The sequence below is a fragment of the Gossypium hirsutum genome, chromosome A08, assembly GCF_007990345.1.
Source record: "Gossypium hirsutum isolate 1008001.06 chromosome A08, Gossypium_hirsutum_v2.1, whole genome shotgun sequence".
NCBI classification, from domain to species: Eukaryota; Viridiplantae; Streptophyta; class Magnoliopsida; order Malvales; family Malvaceae; genus Gossypium; species Gossypium hirsutum.
This window is the reverse complement of record NC_053431.1, coordinates 12,286,532-12,310,345: the sequence shown is the minus strand read 5'-3', so window position 1 is coordinate 12,310,345 and position 23,814 is coordinate 12,286,532. Positions and strand designations below refer to the sequence as shown.

The following is a 23,814-nucleotide window of genomic DNA, read 5'->3' as shown; positions in this document are numbered from 1 at the left end:
AAAATGGTGTTGCCAAACGAATGAACATAACATTACTTGAGAAAGCCCGATGTATGCTTTCCAATGCAGGTTTAGAAAATGAATTTTGGGCCGAAATAGTTAATCTCAGAAGCTACTTGGTGAACCAATCTCCATATCGAGTTTTGGATGGAAAGGTTTTCGAAGAGATTTGGTCAAGTAATCCTCCTAATTACTCTAACCTTAGAGTATTCAGTTGTCCTACTTATGCTTGAGTTAGTTAGGGAAAGTTTGAACTAAGGGTAGTAAAGTGTATTTTTCTGGGTTTCGTGATTAAGATAAAATGTTACAAGTTATGATGCCCAGAAATGAGTAAGATCATCGTCAATAGATATGTTACATTTGATGAAACATCGATGATTTTGTCACAAATGGGATCACTAAGTCAAAATAACACCGAAAAGTCTAGTGTTTCGAGCAATATAGAGCCAAAAACAAATATAGATGGTGACATCATGATGTCACAGAGCATGATATCATAACGACACGACGAACAAGGGTAACGTCCTAGCGAGGAGAATTGTAACATCACGACATCGCATAAAAATTTTGAAATCATTGTTTCTTTGATGCAGCGAAGGTTTCTGAAGCTTCTCCATCCCAACTAGAAACCTTTCAGAATTGTAAGTTAGCCCAAGACAGAAAAAGGCAAGAGATCAAACCATCCCAAAAATATTTTGAAGGAAATCTTGTAGCATATTCTCTAAGTGTCATGAAGAGCATCAATTTAGCTGACCCTTCAAATTATTCAGAGGCAGTTCAGGCTTCTGATTCTAACAAGTGGCTTGTTTCTATAGAAGAAAAGATGGAGTCTCTTCAAAAGAATGAGACCTACCAAAGCATAAAATAATTGGTTGCAAGTGGGTGTTAAAAAAGAAAGAAAGTTTGGATTAAAGTGACATAAAATATAATGCGAGGTTGGTCGCAAAAGCCAAATGTATACAATGGTTTGTACTCAATGCATGCAATGGTTTGTACTCATCTTGATATTTTACATATTGTTAGAGTAATAAGTATATATATGGCAAAACCCAAAAAATTACACTAGCAAGTTGTTAAGTGGATTCTAAGATATTTAAGATGGACTTTCAGTACTTTTTTGGAATTCGGAAGATGTTCAGAAAGTCTAGTATTGACTATGTAGATTTATATTATGCCGGAGACCTAGATAAAAAAAGATTTCTTATAGGTTATTTGTTCACCTTCAAAATTTGCACTATTAGTTGAAAAGCCGTCCTTCAAGCCACTATGACTCTATCGACTATTGAAGCTAAGTACATGGAAATCACAGAAGTCGTGAAAGAAGCGATTTGCTTGAGAGGTCTATTTAGGGAGTTGGTTGATAAAAATGACAAAAAAGTATCATATATCCCAATAGTAAAAGTGCCATACATCTCACGAAAGATCAGATGTATCATAAAATAACAAAGCATATAGATATTCGATACCACCTTGTTCAAGAGGTGATTGCTCAATGAGATGTTCAGATTCATAAAACCAGTATAGAGAACAATCCAACAAACATATAACAAAGAGTCTTCCAATTTCCAAGTTTGAGCATTGCTTAGACTTGGTAAACACTCTACAAATATCAAGTTAAGCCTCTAGTGAGGTTAGATAAAGAAGGCGTTTTAGAAATACGAGTCAAGGTGGAGATTTGTGGAGTGTGCCTTGCATTTTGGATGAAACAGGGTTGACATTGGGACGAGGAAGAGCCGACGTCTCGACAACACGACATTGACGTCACAATGAGAAGATTCACCACGTCCCGATGACACGATGACGGGCATCTCGACGTGGCAACGTGTTCTCTACTCAACTGGGTTTCTTCTCCTAATTAAACTCTGTTATATTCTCCCAGTCTAACTTTAATTATTCTAGGGATGTTTTAGTCATATTTGTACACAAAATTTAGGCTATAAATAGACCTTTTAACAACCCTAGATAAAAGAAAATATAACAACAAAATTAAGAGAGAGTTTGTAGGAATTTTGCGGAATCTTTTTACTTCGGGTTCAAGGCTTATTTCTCCATCTTGTACTCCACTTTCGGTTTTTTTCTGTTTTAGTGAATTTTTCTTTGGTTGTGGTTTTTTTAATCCTCTTTGGAAGGGTTTTTTCACGTAAATATTTGTGTCCAATTTTCTTGATTTTCGCTAATGATTGTTGCATAATTCAGGTTTGACCCAACAGAAAAAAAGACACGTGTTGCTTAATATGCAACAACAATGGATGAAACTCTAATGTTTCAGTGTTGCAAATAACATGAAAACAAAAATGGCTCTACTTTGATCATTGATAAGTTGGCTCCTATCATGTTAGTCAAATTGGGAGCAAGACTTTAGTTTTGACATTTATTTCCACTTTGATTGAATGACATAGACTCAAGATTTATACATTTCATCTCTCATACGGCGAATGTTGAATAACACGTAAAGATGAAACGTTATTAACATGCTACCAATAATAACATGCCCTTTTAATCACAACATGGGAAAAATACCTGTTAAATCGTTTGACGTATTCATTGGCACTAAGGTTGATTACAATGGTTTCGAATTAACTATAAAAGGGTGAAGAGAAAGAATCGATAAAAGATGCTTTTTGCAAATGAAAATGAAAAGTGAATACTTTAGCAATACTCATAAGACATTGTTTAGTTCTAAAGTTCAATGATTCAATGAAATGAGGTATGTTTTTTTTTTGTCTAATGTTATGTTATTATATTGTAATGTGATATGGATTATACTATTTTAAATAAGTTTTATAAATTTTGTTGTCTATGATAATGTAATTTATGTGTGATGTTGATAAAATTAGACTTTTTTAAGGGTCGACCTACTTGCTTGAAATTAGGGAGAGCTTTGGACAAAACATTAAACTTGGAAGAGTTTGGGCAAAAGAAAAATTGTTTAAAATATGGACAGTCTTGAACTCAAACATTTAAGGTCTAAGCTTAGCTCGATTCAGCCTATTTTCAAAGTTTGAAATATTATGTAAATTATAATAAATAAAATTTAATCTATAATTATATAACGTATCTATTAAAAATATTAAGTTGCCTATATAAATTCAATAAATGAAAAAAATTATTAAATTTTAAATTAAAAATATAAATATTTAAAAAAATAATAATATGGGTAAACATAAAATGAGCACAAGTTAGCAATTTACAAAAATGAGATGGCTGAGCAGATGCTTGACAAAATTTTAGATTTATATTTCGAACAAATTAAATTTAAACAAATATAAAATATGATAATATGATGCATAAACTTAACTCAATCAATATAAACACGTCTGATCTGAATAAAAATTTGATAATAACTTTATTAACTCTAAATCAAATGAATTAACATAAATAATGTAAGGAACCTTATACTCTTGGATGTCGAAGTTTTAGGATTACACTTCACCAATACTTCTCTCGATAGCCAACGATATTAGAACCATGAAAAATAAGTTAAAAGAGATCCATGTTTCAAGAAATGTCTTACATTATCAACTTCTCCAACTTAAACGTAATTTATATATGCTCAACACTTTCTTATAATAACAGCATTTTTGTTATAAAATCAAATTTTTATATTTTATTTTTATTCACTTTTTATCTAAATCTTATTATTTAATAATATTATTATATAAAATAGATTTTTGATTTGAAAATTAAAAAAAGTCTAAATAAATTTAAATCTCAAATGTTGTTATAGGCATATAACAATTATATTTATATAATATCTAAAACTTTGACAAACAAATAAGTTATTTGTTGATTATATTAAATTTTTAAAAATTTAAAAATAAAAATTTAACATATTATAATGAGTTTGATTTTATTAGATTCTGATCAAATTTGACAACATCAATTTAAATGAGTTTAATTTGACTAAATTACCAAATAAAGCAATTTTTTTTTAAATTATGAAAATAAGACAATTTTTTTAAATATGATGGAAATGGGCCGCTTTTGCTAAAAAGCATCTAGTTGGTATCGTTTTCAGGGGAAACTCAGAAAAACACTTCCACTTGAAAGCGTTTTCCTCGTGTTTTTATTAGGGTTTTTAGGATTTTAGGGTTTATTAATTAGGATTTTATTATTAGGATTAAGGTTTTTAAGGGTTTTAGGGTTAGGGTTTATGGTTTTAATTGATTAAAATTTTAACGTAATAATTGTAATAATCAAATTTGATATTTAAAATATTCGTGTTTACACCAATAGAATATTATGTTTGATTAAAAATCGAAACTTGGAGAACTAAAAAAATAATTTTGACAAGATGGGTTCTGAAAAAATATCTTGAGTGGTGTAAGAACCCAAGCCATACAATGTCGTCATGTTCACGTTAAAAGGACTATGCAAACTAGAAAACAAATATCAATTCCATTATAATATGTAAACGCGCGGTTCTGTAAAATAATAACAAATATAAGATTATCATGTTGTGAAATTATAACAAATTACAATGTTAATTTCGTAAAATGACAACAAATATCATCGATACAATATAAAATTAATTAGTGCATATGCTGATTAGAATCGGTGCCACATCGGGGTGGTCGATGGTTATGCACTGGATTCCTTCTTGGTTCAACTTCTAGGTGGGGTTGTGGTCTCAGTTGCTCATTTTCTTAGCATTTGGTCGATTGCGATCCTTACATTCTCGGTTGCAATCGTGCATCCTGCAGTCTATTAATAGGTGGTTGGGAAGATGACCCACCTTGGTAGATTAAAGATCCTAAAGGTGCTTGTGTCTCAAATGGCGAATGAGTATAACTATGTTGAGTCCTATACACCGATGGGATAACGAGTGGGCTCTCCGTCGGTGCCTGATACGTAGATGACCTATACATCATTGTTGGTGTCGGTGTTATCGAAAAGTGAGGTGGCCTAGGTGTGTAAAACATCGGGGGTGGATGACCAACAATCCAACTTGACATAGGACTAGAAGCAGAAAAATGTGGTGCAATATATGATGCTTGTGTGAAGATGATAGGGTTAAAATACGCACCGTAATAATATGGTAAATATTGAATGGGGGGTGGTGTGGGTATCGGTGCTGAGGTCGTTGGAGCCGGTTCTTGCATGGGTTTTGATGATAGGCCCGCATTGCTAGCCCTTGGATTTAAATGGGGGCCTTCGTGGCCTACTCGTATGGGAATGTCGACGCTTAACCTCTTTTCTGTACAAATATGGCTTGCCATGGATCCTAAACCATGACATGTACTCCGGATCGCATGCTAATTCCAGAACGATAATAGGTTCACGAGTAGGTAAAAATTATACCGATTATTCCACATGTTGATATGTTGGGAGTGGAATACCGACCAATTCTCTTTCGATCTTCACAAGTTGATAGGATGCAGCTCATCAAGGTCTTAAGGTGCCATGCAAATCGGCTGCAGGAATTTGAATTGCTGCAACATCTATCAGTCTTATGTATCGCGACGGTAGCAAGCACTACCAATGGGACCTTCACGTGCCAAGTGTTGGGATTCACAAAGAATTCATCGGTGATTATTTTCGAATTGTTGGATCCTCGTATGGTGTCCATTCAAACTATATTAACGTGATTAAAATATTAGTTATATATATACACTACTAAATACGAAATGGACTATGTTATTTATATATAGTTCAAAATTAAATAAATACATACCCCAGCTTCCGATCGTTGGTCTAATAGAAGCCGTATAACTTGATGCTTAGTGGGTAATCCCACATGACTCTGCACATAGTTCCACCTATTTAAATAACTTCTTAGCATAATAATTTTAATTTAAATCAATTTAATCATGGTAATATCTACTGAATTTTACCTTGTTGCGAGTGAGAATATATATAAGTAGTTCGCTCGAGGATGTAAAAATGGAAATCAGAACCGAGCCCATTATTGTAGTAGTAAAAGGTTGCCACCAATATTGATTTTTCCTGGTTGCGTCGCTTGGCACATACAGACCCTCAACTGAGTTCGCCCGTTGCTCTAAAATCAACGAATTTCAGCAACCACTTTAGATGGACGAGATTTCATGACTTATCCAGCATCAGGATACCCTCGATAATCTGAAGGATGTACGTACGAGCGTATCGTTCTCTTTGGACTTCAGTCGGATCCTCAACCAGCTCCGTGAAATGTTTTCGTATCCAAACCATTTTAATTCGACCTCCGTAAGTCATCTCCGGAGTGACACCCAAAAGATCACTACATACGACTCCCCAATCACCAGAGTGAACAGACTACTGACCCTTCCACGGGTAACCCCAACTGTAAATGAACGTCCTCTAGAGTGATGGTGCACTCACTGCATGAAAGATGGAATGTCTGCGTCTCGGGTCTCCACCTTTCCACCAATGCGCTTATGAGTTTTAGGTCCAACTTACACCCCCGAACTACAAGGGCCAAATGCTAAAAATTGGCTTCTCTCAAGAATGGTTCGATCAACGGTGATGGAGGGCCAGGTAGATTACGAATATGACATTGTAAAATTTGATCTTCCACCTATTTACGTAAAAATTATAAAAATATTAGTTAAAATATAACAATGAAATAAAAAATTAAACAAAAATAAAATTTATTCTTACCGTTTGCAATTGATTGACTAGATGTGCTTGTTATCAAGACAGATTAGAAACCCAGCCATTGCTAAATTATATAGAACAAGAAAAAATTTTTAATAAAAAAATATTTCTTGAAAATATTAATAAAAAATAGAATTTAGATAGAAATAGAATTTTAGTAAAAAATTTAAGAGAGAATTTGAGAGATTTAAGAGAGAAATGTAAGAAATTAGTAGGTGGAGGGGTTTTATAATTTTTTTTACCGTCGGGAGGAACACGCTAAGTTGGAGGAGTTTTTGCTTAGCACACTAAGTTAAAAGCGCTTTACTGGTCAGAGGGGTAAAACGCTTCCAATTGGTAATATTTTTTTGAGTTTCTCTTGAAAATGACACTAGTTGAATGCATTTTAGTAAAAACGATATTCCCGTAATTTAAAAAAAATGTTTTATTTGGTAATTTAGTCGTTTACTTTAGTTGGATGTTTGGTTAAAATAAACTTTTTTTTTATATTTGAATTAACCGATTATTTTTTCGTACTTATTCAATTTGAATTTAATATTTTTATAAAATTCTAAATATTACACAGTAATTGAACAGTTTCTGAAATCAGACTTGAGTTTTTTTTTTTTTAACTTTAATGGCGAGGAAAACGGGTGAAGCCAGGCACTGCACTGGCGGTGGCCAAAATTTGTGAAAGAAATACATTGTATTTACATCTTCAAATAAAACCAACTCACATGATGTCACCATTTTTTTTTTTGAAGTTTTATGCACATCACGATACACAGGTTTATAAATTGTTTCATACACTTTGTTCTGCAAGTTTTGTTACATATTTTTCCATTTATTTTCTAATTAAAAGTCTATTTTTTATCTTCCACTTTTATAAGTCAATCCAAAATGAAAGGCGATGAAGTAGGGTAGGAAATGTGGGATGGCTACAGAAGTGGGGCCCAACCCCAAGGGGTGTTTCAGTTTAACCTAAGGGGAAAGGCAAATTGAAAGGTGGTTGGAGTTTAGAGGGTTAACTTTCCTTCCTAGTCTTCCACTTCAACAATGGGTGAGAAATGAATAATCCCACTACCGACACTGTCTTCCGTGTAAAGCTTCAGACATACCATTAAAGGGTACAGAGATTGAGGGAAAACTACTTGTGGGACTTCAACCCCCCTCCCCCCCCCCAAAAAAAAACCTGTTTTTTCTCTTTCTGTCTCTGCAATAAACTGGAAGGAGCAGACACAGAGACAGGGAGAGACAGAGAGAGAGAGAGAGGTGTAGGGGAGACAGTATGGCTAAGTTAATCTAAGGATAAGATTTGATCCATCTCTCTTATGTTTTCTTTTTTCTTTGTATGAAGTTCAGAAGAAGCAGATTCAAGGATATTGAGAAGAAGTTTCTAAAGATTTTGTAAGTCTGTTTTTTTTTCTTTTTGTCTTCACTTGTTTTCTTTTCCTGATTTGGGTGTGTGTTTTTATCAGATTTGGTTTGATGGGTTTTGCTTAAGTTCTCATAATTCTTTTTGAGCTCTTGTATGTGAGCAAGGAAACTTGGAATTTTTTAGGTGATTTTCTATAGCTTTTTCAGTTGGTTGGCTTGTTAATTGATTTGCTTCTTTGGGATGGTTGTTGGGTGTTGAATTTTGAGGCTTGGGAAGATGGCGAGCCTATTCGGTGAAAAAGCTTAGACATCACTTAATTATATGAAATAAATTTCAATATATTATGTATTAGGTAAGAATGAAAATGTTGGCAACAAGATCTGATACTTAACATGGTCCATTGAAACAAGATTAATGTGGCGCCAAGCTAGCGGTTTTCATTTGCAAACTGGATTTGTGGCTTTGCAATTGGCCTCTAAACATGCGTCCTGCACATGTTTGTAGATCCAGCAGATAGGGGTCATTACTGTCTGACTAATGACCTTTTTCATCTTTTGCAGTTCAAGCTAGCTATGGGAACTCTTGCAATCGATACCGAGTGTGTGGATTCTGACATATACCGTGCTTTGGGATTCAAAGAATTGGGTAAAGGAGTTGTTGGAACTCCACGGATTTTGTCACTGCTTTCTTCGCTTCTTGAGGAATCCGTCCAAAGAAACGAGATGGAGTCCGAGACGGTGAAGTTCAAAGATAATGTTGCCATGTTTCATGGGTTAAGAGCTCCCACCATAAGCATTCAGCATTATATTGATCGCATCTTCAAGTATGCTGGCTGCAGTCCGTTGTGCTTTCTCGTTGCATACATTTATGTGGATAGATTTGTTCAACAAACGGATGTGCATTTGACTTCCCTTAATGTTCACCGACTCCTCATAACCAGTGTATTGGTAGCCGCAAAGTTTATTGATGATGCGTGAGTGTTATGAGATTGTAGTTTGAGGTTGAGGTTGATGTTAGATATAGTTTGCATCATTTGATCCCATTGTGTTTTGCAGGTTTTTCAACAATGCATATTATGCGCGAGTGGGAGGGGTAAGCACGGCGGAGCTCAACAGGTTGGAGATGAGCTTCCTGTTTGGTCTGGATTTCAGACTTCAAGTAACTGTGAATACATTCCAAAGATACTGTTGTCAGCTGCAAAAGGAATGTTGGGAAGGTAATCAAATCGAAAGGCCTATTCGAGCCTGTGGAATCAAAGATAGTTGGCCAAGCAAAAGTGATACGCAATGCGCTCCCACAATTTCAAGATGAAGCTACGCAGTCATGCCAAGATTCTTGAAGAAACGGCAAGCTTTTGCATCATTTGAATTCGCCTATTAGTTAGCATTGATTGTTTCCATCTTTTTCATGATGTTGTTTGTTTCTTAGCGTGCACCTTGTGTTCATTGCTTTGCAGTGCAAAAGGCATGTTGTATATTAACTTTGTGATCATCAAATTTTTTTTAAATGATTTAATTTACCATGCTCAAATATAATTAAATATTTTCTTTAATTCAAATAAATTTATTTAACTTAATTTTGTTCCTATCTATTTTTATATGATTCCATGACTAGACAGGACAAGTGCAAGCTTAAAGTGAAATTGTAAAATGAGAACTTTTAAATTTAATTAAATAATTATTAGAAAATTAGAAAATTTATTTTTTAAACCTTAAGAGATGTAAAATTATCTATTAAACTATTATAATCAAACTATAGTTGGTCCATGTTAGAAAATTTTCTTAACATTATTCTATAGGCAATATATTCGGAAAGAAATCAAATCTTTTTTTATATAATTATGTCAATCGGGTGTCTTCTTTCAAAACTTTTTAATCTGATTCATGTTTTGAAGATTTTCAAATTTTCATCTACTGACTTTACTTTTTCTACATTGAATACGATACTAAAAAAAAATCGATTCTAAAAGAGATTTTATTGTTTCATTGTTAACATTCTCGTCAAATCAAATATTTCAGTAATATGTTTTTCACTAAATTTAGATTCTATTTGCATTTCAATAACTATTTCTTTGGCACATGTTATAGTATTTTGGAATCCAGTATTTAAAAAAAAAAAAAAAGAAATTGAAAGAAGAACTTTTCATTATTCTATAGCTATATCAATTCACATACCTTTTGATTATAATTTTTTGCTAACCAAGTTCATAGCAAATAATATTTCATATGAAATAATCATGCCCAATAACAACTCAAAATTTTCAAGTTTGTATATTGCTAAACATTCGCAACTTGTTTGGTTGAGGGGAATGGAATAGCATTCTTCATTTATTCATTGAATGATAAATTATTTATTTGTTTGGTTGAACATAATACTCATTCAAGGAATGGCTATTACTTTCCTATTACTTACCCTCCCGTTATAGTTTTTTCATACAACTTTTTATAACATAACAAAATTAATTTTCAGACTAGTCCTTTGAAATTTAGACTCAAAATATAAAAATAAAATATTTGAAATATTTTAATATAAAATATTTTATTTCAAAATATAATTTAAAATAAAATATTTTAATATAATTTAATATAAAAATAATTATATTACTAATGTTATTAAATTATATTTAATAATTATTATATTAAATTATGATTAAATTATTTATTATCATTTTTATTAAATTATATTTAATAGTAATCCTAAATAACAATAATCATCTACCTAACAAAATTCTGTTAAGGGTACTCTGGTCATTTTAGTTTTTTTCTTATATTATTACAACATCTATTACATTCAATCAAATAATTGAGTTACTTATTACAACTTTATCCCATTTCAGTTCTATTTTATTATTTCCATTACAGCCCTATTCAATTCGTGAACCAAACCTGTCATCGATTTTACTTTTGACTTTAGGATTATCACTAACTTTAGTTAATTTCAATAAAGTATCTCTTATTTGAGGGATTTGAAATCTTATAGCTTTAACACTTTAAATACAACTTTCTCAATGTGTTTGTAATAATGATTTAAGAGTTAGGCTCGAGATATGATATTGTAAAATTTTTCACCTTTTCATTGAAGAAAATAATGAGCATATTCGTTATAGTACTTCGAACTACGTAAAATATAAACTAATAATATAACTTTCAAAGTTAAAAAAAATAGAACCTGGTACCAGAGAAATTTAAAGAAAGATTCTTCAATCTTAATTGTTGAAAAATCTATGAGATGGTTTCAATTCCGAGGCGAAAAAACACTAAAATTTTTTTTATGAGAGCCAGGAGAATTAAAATATTAAGTGTAATAAGAAAATATATTGTTTGATTAATTTAATTATAATAGAAAACTTTTAATTAAGTGTAGATAAAAAATCACATTCTAAAGTTGGTTTTTCGACTTTGTTATTTTTGGATTAAATTTTAATGTTTACAAAAGTTATTAAAGCAATAAAGCAATAACTTGATAGACGTACTTAGTATAAAGTAATAAATGGAAGGTATAAATAAATGTACATAAATTTAGTTCAACTTGAAATATCTACTTTCTTACAACTCATGTTGATTTCCCCACACGTCTTAGGCACCAAAAAAATATAGGCCGAATATATTTCTAATTATCCATACCCAATGCATGAGAAATGAGACATAGAATGCTCCAAGATGCAGAAAAGAGAGCAGAATGTCGGTCCACTCCACCGCATCAGCAAAGCAATAGCAGCCATCTTTAAGAGCTCAAAAGTACAGGGCTACAGGCAGTCCCCATTCCAAATCTATTTCTTCTTTTCACATCGAAACCACATCCCTGCCAGCCACTGCCACTTGTTTTGTGAACTACTGTCACTGTCGCACCTCCTCCTCCTTGGCTTATTAGCTACATAATCTTTTGACTTAGTTCTGGTTTATGGTTGCATCAATTAATTGTTTTCATACCCTGGCTTCTTCACATTAACTTTCTTATAACAAACGCTTAATTAATTGTTAAATTTTATATTTTTTCAAAAAAATTCATTAAGTTTTATTATTTTTAAAATTTTATTAATAAAAATATTATTGCTGTTATGAATATTTTATTAAGTGGATGTCCATTAAAATCAAGATAAATTTTGATATACTTTAAATTCTAATAGTAATTAGAAGTAAATCTTTACTTCATTTATACTTCTTATGCCTAGAGACTTCAGAGAAGCTTTATAAAGATTCCAATTGATCAATAAAATACGCTTTCTCTTTTGCTCTCCCATTTTCTTTGTTCTTTACTCTCTGTCTATTTATTTTATAACACACTATCAATACGATTCTCTTTTAATTGTTTTTCTCCATAAGTCACAAAGATATCTCAAAGTTTACTGTTGTCGATTGCCTCCTAGAGTTGCTGCTATTTCAATTGAGGCTTGGGCACTATAAGTAATCATTAGAGCCTTTAACCACTTAATGCTCGTGATAATAGCCAGGGTGATGATGATGATGATGTTAAAGATCTTCAAATATATTTTACTATGATTTATTTATTATATCATGTTTATAATTGGAGACTAATCATGATGACATGAATAGATAGATTTTGATTTAAAATTCATGCATGTTTGCGATGGTGATTATGAAATAAAAAATCTATTGGGACGTTTATAAGTTCGTCTCAGTAAATTTATTGCATTCCCCAAAGTGAACGCAAGCATAAAAGAAAATAAAAACCATTATTATTTTAATATTTGGTAGTACAAAATTAGTCAAAAGCTCCAAAAGAGCTAATATATTAATATCTTGTGATGATTCATCTATTGGTTTTAAAATATATTCATAATGGATCTCATATTAAAATCGTGAATAAGGAAAAGATTATATTTTATATGAATCAAAAGAAGATTGAATTATTGATTACTCTTGATATTAAATTGCATTGATTGTGACTATCTTTGTGATTTCTTTTGTCATTATCCCCATTAAGGGATTGAAAGCAAAATATTTGAATGTGAAATATCAGCTTATGAGCAATAGAATATAGTAATTCTATCTCAAACTCGTTATGGTTGGATACAGCTGAAGTTGCAAGTTTTTTTTAAACTATGAGTATAACTCTACAGTATTCAGAATAAGTTTTCAATTAAAATTATGTGGAAAAATATTACTGATGAGAACTTGTAAGAGAGAAAACTTATATATGAAAAGTCATTGGTTATGTACATGTGGTATACCTAGAAAATAAGATCCACTCTAAAGTTTGCTATTAATAATTTTTTTTGGATATTTAAAAATTTTGACATATTCCCTGAAGCGAATATTGCATATAATTATTTGGAAATTATATTTATTGACTCAGTGGCATTATAGACTTCATGTTGATTTAAACATTTCTAGTAGTAAATGTCATAATAGTACTTATATGTGGATATAAAGTAAAAGGAATGATAGTAAAAATATCAATTTGTTACAATTTAGTACAACTGAAATGCATATTAAAGTAAACCAGAAGTTTACTGATACAAATACATTTATTACTTGGTATGACCAGTTAGACTATCCTGGATCATATATGATGCAAAAATTAATTGAGAATTCATATGAACATTCATTTAAGAACCAAAAGACTCTTTAATTTAAAGAATTCTCATTTGTTGCTTGTTTTCAATGAAAATTAATTGTTAGAAACTCACTAGCTAAAGTTGAGATCTAATGTCTTACATTTCTAAAATGAATATGGGTTCATTCATCCACCATGTGGATGATTCTGATATTATATGATTTTGGTAGATGCATCTACAAAATAATCACGTATGTGTTATCAACTTGTAACCTGTCGTTTGCAAGATTGCTTGTTTAAATAATTAATTTCAAATCATGGAATTAAGACAATTCATCTTGCTAATACTGATGACTTTATATCACAGTCTGTTATTGGTCGAGTTTGAAATTTATTCATAAAAGCTTATTATTTATGCGCATAATTGTTTAGAGAAATTATTGATTGAACGCCTCTGGTTAACGTCTAAACCATTACTTATGAGAACTAAACTTCCTCTTTCAACATGAGATTATGTTGATTTACATGTTATACGCATCAAGCCAATAAATTATAAATACTTCCAATTACAGTTGGTTTTTAGTCAAGAGCTAAATATTTCTCACCTTTGAATTTTTGTATGTGCGTATATGTTCTGATTGCTCCACCACAACGCACAAAGATGAGTGAATCCTTAAAGAAAGTTGAGGATATATATTAATTACAAGTCTCATTATATCATTAGATGTTTTGAATGTATTGGAGATTTAATTATGACATGATCCGTGATTACTATTTTGATTCAATAGTTCTCCCGACATTTGGGGGAGATAAATAATAACTTATAATGAGTTAGGGGGAGAGTAATTTGAACCAAAAGTTCAACAAGGATAACTCATTAAAGTTAGCTATTAGATGTTATTTATAAACTTAATGAGAATAACCAAGTGTTATAGACCATCTAATATTTTAGTTTTAATCAAAGTCCCAGTAGGACAATCAATTAGAATAAATAATAGATTGATCGGTTCCAAAGATGAAAATTCTTCTAGACGGTCATATAGTGGACGCGGGTGCTCCAGAAGAGACCTAACACATAACTAATAAGTAAAACTCCAGAAGAGATTCAGGTACCTGAAACTGAAGATTAAAATAATGAAAATAAGATATCTCGATAACTTATTTCAATTCAAGAAAATGTGGAATCGAATAATAAAAGTGGTCAACAGTGACTTTGCATGCAATATTATTATTGAAATAATGAAATAAAATGAGGATCTTGAATAAATCTTTTGAGAAATATAGATATGTAATAAATTGATCAAAATAGAAAGACACAACTCAAGTACAATTAAATTCGTGGAGTTTTTGGACTAGTAGTCCGAATATCTAAAGGTATAAAGCTAGCGAGGGTGCAAATGAAGTAGTTTTGCAAAAGCGGAATAAAAATATGAAGTTTTTCGCTAAGTTCTTGCATTGATTATGAAAATATATAATTTTCTTTTGTGGTGGATGCAATAACCTTTAGAAATATTATTTTGACAATTCATAAAAGATTTAACTTACATCTAATGGTTGTTGTTACAACCTTTTATGAACAACTATATAGTAAAGTTTATATTAAAATCCTTGAAGGATTTAGGATGCTAGAAACATATTAAAATTCTCGGGAAATTGTTCATTTATATGAATTGAAATAATTTGAACATATGTGGTAAATAGTAGTTGAAGGAGGATTATAAAATGATCCAAAATACCTATTTGTGTTTTTATAGAAGAATCATGATTAAAGTTTGCTATGATTATTGTTGCAACTCTTGAAGAGATCGAAATATATTTCCCCTAAAATTTTCCCCCACTCATGACTTTCAAAAGAATGGTAATAAAAATGCTTAGCAGACAATGAAAACCTATTTTCAAGCTTTTGATCTCTGGGAGGTTGTAAATGCTGAAATACTAACAATGTTGAAGCCAAATTCCACTCTTGCTCAAATGAAATAGCATAGTGAGGAATGTGCTAAAAAACACAAGGCGATTTCTTGCCTACAAAATGGTATTTCAGACGTGATCTTTACAAGAATCATGGCCTGTGACACTCTCAAACAAGATTGGGATAAGCTCAATGAGGAGTTCCAGGGTTCACAGAAGACAAGGCAACAACAGATGATAAATCTCGGAGGAGATTTTGAAAACCTCGAGATGAAAGAAGTTGAGACTGTGAAACAATATTTAGATCGAATCATGACTTTGGTGAACCAGATAAGATTGTTGGGGGACTAGTTTGTAGATAGCCAAGTAGTTGAGAAGGTGATTACCACACTTCCTAAGAGATACGAATCAAAGATATCCTCATTGAAAGATTCAAGGGATCTATCAACCATCTCACTCTTAGAGCTAATAAATGTTTTGTATGCTCTAGAACAAAGAAGGGCAAGCAGAGAAGAATGATATGCTGAACAAACTTTTCAAGCAAGAAACAGAGAAGCTGTAAGCTTCTCAAGTCAGAAAGGAAAAAAAAGCTAGTTAGATAAAAAAGAGAAATCAAAGAAAGATAGTAGAAAAAAAATCCATTGTGTTCGCATTGCCAGAAGTTGGGTCATCTTGAAAAATTATGTTGGTTCAAGCCTAATGGCCAATGCAAAAACTGCAAGCAGTTTGGCCATGTAAAGAAAGTATGCAAAAACAAAGGCTATACTTAACAACAAAATACAAAAGCACAGACAACAGAAGTAGAAGAACTAATGTTCACAACCTTTTGCAAACTTAAGCTCACTACTTCCTGCGAAGCCTAGTTCGCTTCACCATGTGAACTCTTTAGTTGAATAAAAACGAATTGGCTTGTAGATAGTGGTTGTACAAGTCACATGACAGTAGATGTGAGTATCTTCAAGAATGTTGACAAAAGGTTTTATTCCAAGGTGAAAGTTGGAAATGACCAGTATATCGAAGCAGTTGGATATATAGATGTTTTAATCAAAACTCTATCAGGTACTAAACTTGTCATAGATGTTCTTTTAGTTCCTGGCATAGACCAAAACTTATAAATGTAGGACAACTACTCGAGAAAATTTACTTTGTAGTATTCAAGGACAACAAATGCCTAATCCTTGATCCGAGTGGATGCAATCTCATATCAACGAAAATGGCAGAAAGAAGTTTTCCTGTAAATTAGAACTTAGCAACTTCAGTAGCAAATTCCAACTCGCTGGATGAAACAAAACTGTGGCACAAAAGAATGGGACATGTTGACTACAAATCCTTATGACAAATGTCCAAGAATAACCTGGTTGAAAATCAATCAAATAAGGCCGATCATAATGATGTATGCAAAGTATGTTAGCTTTGAAAACAAGTGAGGTTTCTATTCTTTGCGAACACATGGCGAGCCACTGAAAAATTGCACTTAGTACATACTGACATTTGCAGACCCATGAAAACAAGTTTGCTAAATGGAAATAGCACTACAGGAAAATAGGGTTTTAGCGGCGTTTTAGCAAAAAATGCCGCAAAAATTGTAAAACATAGAGCAATAGCGGCGTTTTACCAAAAACGCCGCTAAAAACAGAGCAATAGCGGCGTTTTTTGTTAAAACGCTGCTAAAAACAGAGCAATAGCGGCGCTTTTGGTAAAATGCCGCTAAAAGTCGGAGCATTAGTGGCGCTTTCGGTAAAACGCCGCTAAAAGTCAGAGCATTAGCGGCGCTTTCGGTAAAACGCCGCTAAAAGTAGGAGCATTAGCGGCGTTTTCGGTAAAACGCCGCTAAAAATTGGAGCATTAGCGGCGCTTTCGGTAAAACGCCGCTAAAAGTCATATTACTCTTAAAACCCTAAACCCCAAAAAATCATGAACACTAAACTATAACCTCTAAAAACCTAAACCCCAAAATACTAAACTATAACTTCTAAAACCTTAAACCCCAAAAAACATCACATGGATGTTGATGTGTATATACATATATATTAATGTAAAAGCTTATGTTCATAATAAATTATGGAAGCAATACTTAATATTGATTAAATTTATTTTTTGGTTTACAGTTTAATATTTAATGTTTAAGGTCTATAATTTAGGGTTTTATGGTTTAAGGTTTAATGGCAATGGGTATATAGTATGTTAATCTCAAGTGAATCATATTCAATAGTTAAATCCTAAACCCTATAATTAATTTAATGGATTGAAGGGATATTTTGTGGAAAACGTTTTAAATGATAAGTTTACCTTTTAAATTTTATTAATAGTTTTTTGTTTATACTATTTTAATATTTATCTAAACTGATTAATTAAAATATTTATTTATTTATACGAACAAAAATTCTCTGCACTCATTTGTGTCTCCACGTTTTTTAATTGTAACTCATTTTCTTTTTAAAATATATATTTGTGTCTCCACGTTTTTTCATTTTCTTTTACACAATTATTGATATAACATCATTTTATATTTATATATTGCATGGATACATAAATATTTATATTTATTCAATATAAAAATATATTGATGTATTTATTTTTTTAAATGTGTATGATTAAATCAAAATTAAAGTTTCAACTAAATCAAAATTAAAGTTTCAACTATACATTTAAACCACAATTATAATTTCACGTCTACAATTACACATTAAACCGAAATAAAAAATAAACTCAAAAATAAAAAAATAAAAATTTAAAAATTTAAAAATTTAAAAATAAAAAATTAAAATTAAAAAAATTAAAAAATTAATATTTTAATCAATATTTTAATTAAAAAGTTCAATATTTAAAATTAAAAAAAATTCCAAAAAGATAATAATCTCAGCACAAAAATTTTGAAAGAGAAAAATAAAAAAATATGTTAAAAATGAAAAAAAATTAAAATTAATCAATAGTGGCGTTTTACACAAAAAAAATTAAGCTATAATGGCGTTTTTAGTGAAAACGCCGTAAAAAAAATCAAAATCCCCAATTTTTGATTAGCCGCTCGTTTGTCCCAAAATTCCCCAAATAACTCTCAAAATTTGCCCCCAAATTTCCCATTTCTAGCAACACTAAGTCAATACACCATAGCTACTCCTTTTCTCTCAATCTGTTAGGGTTTCATTTTGGGAGTATAATCAGCGGATTCGCTCTGCCTTTAAAGGAGGAGCATAAGATCTTCTTGCAGAGGGTTTTGATTCCGCTGCACAAGCCAAAAACTTTGGGAGTTTACTTTCAACAATTGTCTTATTGTGTCACTCAGTTCATCAATAAGGACCCGAAGCTATCTAGTATAGCGATAAAGGGGCTATTGAAGTACTGGCCAATAACAAACAGCCAGAAGGAGGTGATGTTTCTCGACGAGTTGAAGGATATTTTGGAAGAAATCGACATGGTGGAATTCCAAAAAGTTATGGTCCCATTGTCTTGGCAGATTGGTCGTTGCATTAACAATTTCCACTTCCAGGTAAATTTCTCTATACCTTAATATGCTCACTTTGCATCTTATTATTGCCTTGATTATACATCTTGTGCCTAGTATGTTCTCATCTTGATCCTTTTGCGATACTGCCTTAAAACACGCATCTATTAACTTGTTAAGAAATGTAATGACTAGATGTTATCTTTGAATCGAATGATATGTTTGTGACACTAATCTACCATACACCATCATGTTTGAGTTTTGACCAGAAGTGAGCATAACTCGAGAAAACTCAGGAGGGCGGGTGAGGCCTTGATTTAATGAGTTACATAATGTCTAAACTAAGGGTTCGTACCTTTATGGTTGGCTTAAATAAGACTGAGCTTAGTTATATCTCTATGTTTGACCTGTAATGACTAGATGTATCTTCTAGTCTGATGATATGTTTTATGATTTGACACTGATCTACCATACACCACCGCCATGTTTGAGTTTTGACCAGAAGTGAGCATAACTCGAGAAAACTTAGGGGTAGGCCCCAATTTAACGAGTTACATAATGTCTAAACTAAGGGTTTGCAGCTTTATGGTTGGCTTAAATAAGACCGAGCTTAGTTACATATGTTTGACCTGAATGTAACATACGTCGGTCAACTCCGTACCCAACGATAGTTTTGTGGGGACTTACTGATGTCTTAAAATGAGGGTAGCTGTTAAACTTTTCAGTTACATGTCTTTGTTTTACAACAATTGAGATGTCTAGATAATGTCAGGAAGATGTTCATGGATATTGATGATGGATTTTTCATGTCTTGCCTTATTCATTTAAAGGAAGAAAAAGTAGAGCTAAGCAAATCCTCCGAGAAACGGAAAAAAGCATGGGAGCGGCTAGAAAACACAGCTAATCACCGGCCACCAACAACTAGAAATACTGTTGCTCTGGTAACTCATTCGGCAACCTCAATCTCGTGACGTGCTTGATACTACAATGCATTATTGCTGAATCCCTGCATCCTTTAAATGCAATATGTGATGCTTGGAATGAAGCTATTCACAGCTTCAGTTTGTTTTCGTCTTCTAAGAAGATATTTACTTGTACTTTGCTAAGTTTGTCCATTATGGAAGAGGATAGAAGTTCTTGCATGATTTTGTTGCTCTCCTTGGTCCTTTATGTATATATATTCCTTTATTGTTTTATGTATTTTTGTTGTAGATTTCATAATTATCGCTCAGAATGATCTTTGAGTTCAACTTAATTTGTTGGTTCTTAACAAGTTTTGGTGTTAATTTTGACTGCACATATTTGGAATTCGGTCATGCAGATTTTGTTTTTTCTTTTTTAATAACACTAGTAGCCAACAGTTAACCTTACTGTGAACATCAATTGCTCTGTCCTTTTTGTATTGTTTTTATATTGTTGTGTCAATTTTCCCTTGTAATGTGCAGCCATATTGAGAGGACTACAATTCTAGTCGTGATGTGAACACTATTTTCCTCTTAAAGGTATTCATCAGCAGATTATGTTTTCTTTGAATATAGAAGATTAGTTAATAGAAAATGTTGTCATTTCACGCTTCCACCTCTCTTACTGGGGTATTTGGTTTCTATAATATTATAGAAACTTGATTCTAGTTTCTCCATTTTTTTCCTGTTTTACTTGCTTAGCTCTGATCTTCTGTAATAAATTCATAACTGCGTTTTCAAACTCTTCGTCAATGGATTCCTTCCCAAGATCTTTGAATCCCAACAAGCACCTTAGAGAACAGTTAGTTAATCTCTTTTTTTTTCTTCTCAAAATTCCCAATTTTTTAAATTTAATCTTCTAATTGCAAATCCTATTGATTAAAATATTATAACCTACAGATTCGTGAGCAATTTTCCTGGATCTTCCATGCTTGAAGTCGCCGCTCTTTTCAATTTCATTTTAATTTGTTTTATCTCTCAAATAAATGTGTGTTATTTTTTAAAATTTCTTTTCAATTTTATATTCAGCTTCTAATGCTTTTGCGGCACACTTTCTGCTCTCAGACAGTGAATGGTAAAGTTATCGATTTCTTTGTCTCTAATTGAAATGATTTCTTATATTAGATAAAGGTTCTAATGCCCCTGAAGCTTATCATATCGGTTGCTTCTCGGATAACACGTAAGTTCACTCTACTTTCTGTTAACCAAGGTATATTAGCTAAAGCTAGGAAATAGAAAGATCAAATTGATACTAGTGAGTGATGAAAACAAGGTTTCTATATTTACTTACTTTAGGTGATCGAATGAGAATGTTTTAGGACATGTGTATTACATGATGTGATATGCAAATATGCTTATGTGTATGTACGCATGCTAAAAGAAGACATGGATTTAATTATGTTCTGGCGTTGATTTTATTTATGCATGCTTAATTTAGTAAAAATGTTGTGTATTCATGGAATTTTTGCAATGATTCTTTTTATATAAAAAGTAAAGGAGCATTCTGGAATTAAGATGAAATGTAAGATTTTTAGAAGCAAATTAATCAATTAATACTTTTAATCACATGTATTAATCTATTACAATTTATTCTTATTTTGTTTTATTTATATGCATAGTTTCCACAGGAATGAAATTTGATAACATTAATTCATGAAATATGATAAACCCTGTTTTTATATATTCTGAAAGCTTAGAAGAAGGCACTACTGGATCATGTAAAGTTTTATTTTGGCTGCTAACAACGAAAAGGTCTTCTAATTCTCTCATCAAATGGAATTAAAAAGATGAAGTGAAGCTCTCTATCAAATAACTTGTTCACTTAAATTCATTTTACTTGCCATTATAGATTTTGAACTACTTTAATCTCTGAACTGTTAAAAAAATTAGCTTGTTTTCTTGCTTGTGTCTGCCATTCCAATCTTATCAGGATGATGCAATATGTGCCTTCCTATGTGATAATAAATTTGAAACCAAATTCCACAGTTTCGCTTTCTTTCATGTTTGATGTGCTAGTATCTTTAGGTTATCTTTGAATGAGAGAAATGAAATGATTTGTTTGGTTGGCTTGATATATATCTATATTTAATGGTAATTGGAGATATGTTTTGAGTGATTAGGAATATTAGTCCCTTCTGGTGCATACAGGGTTTCTATTAGTAGTAGTAGTTTTAAGTTGGTTAAGTATTTGTGAGGCAATAGTGTAACTTTAAAAAGTCAATCAAATAGTAAAATGCATTAAGGTGAGTTTCATGCATGGCCTGCTTATTAACATCATATTCCATAAAAGTATAGACACCAAGAGAGCTGATATTGTTGGTTAGGTGAGTAGGGTCGGGCATCTCAGGACCAAGCTAATAATTGGCCATAACAGTAGCTTTATTTTATTAAAATAATTTCTTTACACCAAATTAATGGTATTAATTTTAATATTCTCAAGTCATACCTGATCTGAATTTGATTTTTTGTTTTGGATAATGGAAGCGTTTGCAATTCTGCATGCAAATAATTTTTATATTGTATTATTATCATTGATTTTATAGATTTAGAAATATATATAATATAATTTCTTATTTCTTAATTCATCAATTTTTTTTATTTTAATTTCTTAAACAGATATAAGTCATAATCGTTGTCAAGTCAAGATTTATATTGAATCAAACTAATTTAATTAGATACAATTAATTTATGAAAATTTAATATTTAATTTAAATCTAAAAAATAAAATAAGAAACAATCAAACCAACCGGTTTAACCTGTGGTCTAGTTTCTTTAACATTGGCATTTATGTCCTTTAATGTCGAACTTCTACATTTATGTCTTTCATTTTGAAGTTTTAGATGATAGTAGTGTCAATCAATTCTTTGTCCCTTGTTATGCTATTAGTTCCTTTGTTTTGCATTTTCTTTTTTTCTTTTTTTGCCAAAGCCACTTGTCTCAGGTGTCATGTTTTTTTATGCATTTCCTTGGCTATGGGGTTTTGCTTGGTAGTTATGCAGCTATTTATTGAAAGTTGAAACTCATGCCTGTTTTATGAATGCTTACATGCATGGCAAGCTGTTGCTAGCCTTTCTTTCTATTATGTTTGTTGCTTTGTATTAGCATTCTCTATGCTACTTGCCCTGCAAAGTTCCAAGTTTCCATTTTTATTAAAGATGGCAATCGGGTATTTGGAAATGTTAATTATCTGATCTTTGGCAATTTTGCCCAGCAGAATTAAGCTAATTTTATGGTTCTATCTTTAATTAATGCATGACTGAGCAATGCTTCCTTTACAGGTCAGTTTCCTGTTTCTTTGTCATGGATGGATGTATTTATTGGAAAATGGGACAAAGTAACTTAATACAAAGAAATTTTACATTTTATTTTCTATGCCTTTTAGATCACCTCTAATTTTAAGATTGATTGCAAATGCCTTTTTTCATTTTTTACAACTTTTTTTGACCAACAATTTATTTGTTACATATATGTTTTATTTTATTTTAATCGTTAATTGTATGTCACTAATGCTTAATTGTTATAATTTTTTACATAAATATATATTTTTTTACTCGAGGCTAAGAAGTTAGCATCACAATATCAAAAGGAAGCGGACAAATGCAATTCGGGTATGGAGACGTGCGAAGAAGTAAGGGAGAAAGCTGAAGAAGCACTATCGGCTCAAATGAAATTAACAGCAATGTGGGAAATAAGAGCTTGTCAGAAAGGGTGGAGAGAAAATGTCGCCAAATCTAATGCATTTCCTTATTTCATTTAAGTAACTTCATTATAATGTCTTATTTTATTGATATTTTTATATTTAATCTAGTTTTTATTATTTATTTTAGTTTTGATTCTAAATTTTTATTTTTATTTTAATATTTAAGATAACTTGAGTTCTAACTTTTAGATTTTAATTGTGTTATTAATTTATTATTTTAAATTTTAAATTTAAATTCATTAATTTTTGTATTTAGTTTTAAAGTTAAAATTTTAATAGAAAATTTTTATATTTATATCATTCAATATTTTGATAATGAATTTTAAATTTTTTA

The 23,814-nt window shown here is 31.3% G+C and overlaps 2 protein-coding genes across 22 annotated transcripts; both read left to right on the top strand.

The window, feature by feature from the left end:
- The first annotated feature begins 7,315 nt into the window (after positions 1-7,315).
- On the top strand, positions 7,316-9,466 carry LOC107951828 (cyclin-U3-1). 2 transcript variants are annotated; one of them, XM_016886975.2, is made up of 3 exons: positions 7,316-7,980; positions 8,512-8,924; positions 9,007-9,466. In XM_016886975.2, exons 2-3 carry the CDS (start codon positions 8,524-8,526, stop codon positions 9,260-9,262), a joined length of 657 nt encoding a protein of 218 aa, XP_016742464.1. In that variant the 5' UTR covers positions 7,316-7,980; positions 8,512-8,523; the 3' UTR covers positions 9,263-9,466. The 2 variants fall into 2 exon arrangements, with proteins under 2 accessions (XP_016742464.1, XP_040931802.1); XM_041075868.1 differs by lacking the exon at positions 7,316-7,980 and adding an exon at positions 8,057-8,134.
- An 8,899-nt stretch (positions 9,467-18,365) lies between these two features.
- Positions 18,366-23,606, top strand: LOC107951821 (serine/threonine-protein phosphatase 2A 56 kDa regulatory subunit delta isoform-like). 20 transcript variants are annotated; one of them, XR_005900160.1, is made up of 5 exons: positions 18,383-18,863; positions 19,649-19,759; positions 20,264-20,320; positions 20,906-20,960; positions 23,343-23,606. XR_005900160.1 is itself a non-coding variant. In XM_041075867.1 (3 exons), the coding sequence occupies exons 1-3, from the start codon at positions 18,747-18,749 to the stop codon at positions 23,535-23,537; spliced, it is 429 nt and encodes a 142-aa protein (XP_040931801.1). In that variant the 5' UTR covers positions 18,386-18,746; the 3' UTR covers positions 23,538-23,606. The 20 variants fall into 20 exon arrangements, 1 of the variants encoding a protein (XP_040931801.1); XR_005900161.1 differs by having other exon boundaries at positions 23,337-23,606; XR_005900158.1 differs by having other exon boundaries at positions 18,366-18,863; positions 19,649-20,320.
- Positions 23,607-23,814: the final 208 nt, after the last annotated feature.

Excerpts from the sequence above, each read along its gene's own strand:
- LOC107951828 (XM_016886975.2), top strand. The coding sequence starts at position 8,524 with ATGGGAACTCTTGCAATCGATACCGAGTGTGTGGATTCTGACATATAC. Across the intron at positions 8,925-9,006 it reads GCAAAGTTTATTGATGATGC|GTTTTTCAACAATGCATATT; the intron begins GTGAGTGTTATG and ends TGTGTTTTGCAG.
- LOC107951821 (XM_041075867.1), top strand. The coding sequence starts at position 18,747 with ATGTTTCTCGACGAGTTGAAGGATATTTTGGAAGAAATCGACATGGTG. Across the intron at positions 18,864-19,648 it reads TTAACAATTTCCACTTCCAG|GAAGAAAAAGTAGAGCTAAG; the intron begins GTAAATTTCTCT and ends ATTCATTTAAAG. Across the intron at positions 19,760-23,336 it reads CTAGAAATACTGTTGCTCTG|GCTAAGAAGTTAGCATCACA; the intron begins GTAACTCATTCG and ends TTTTTACTCGAG.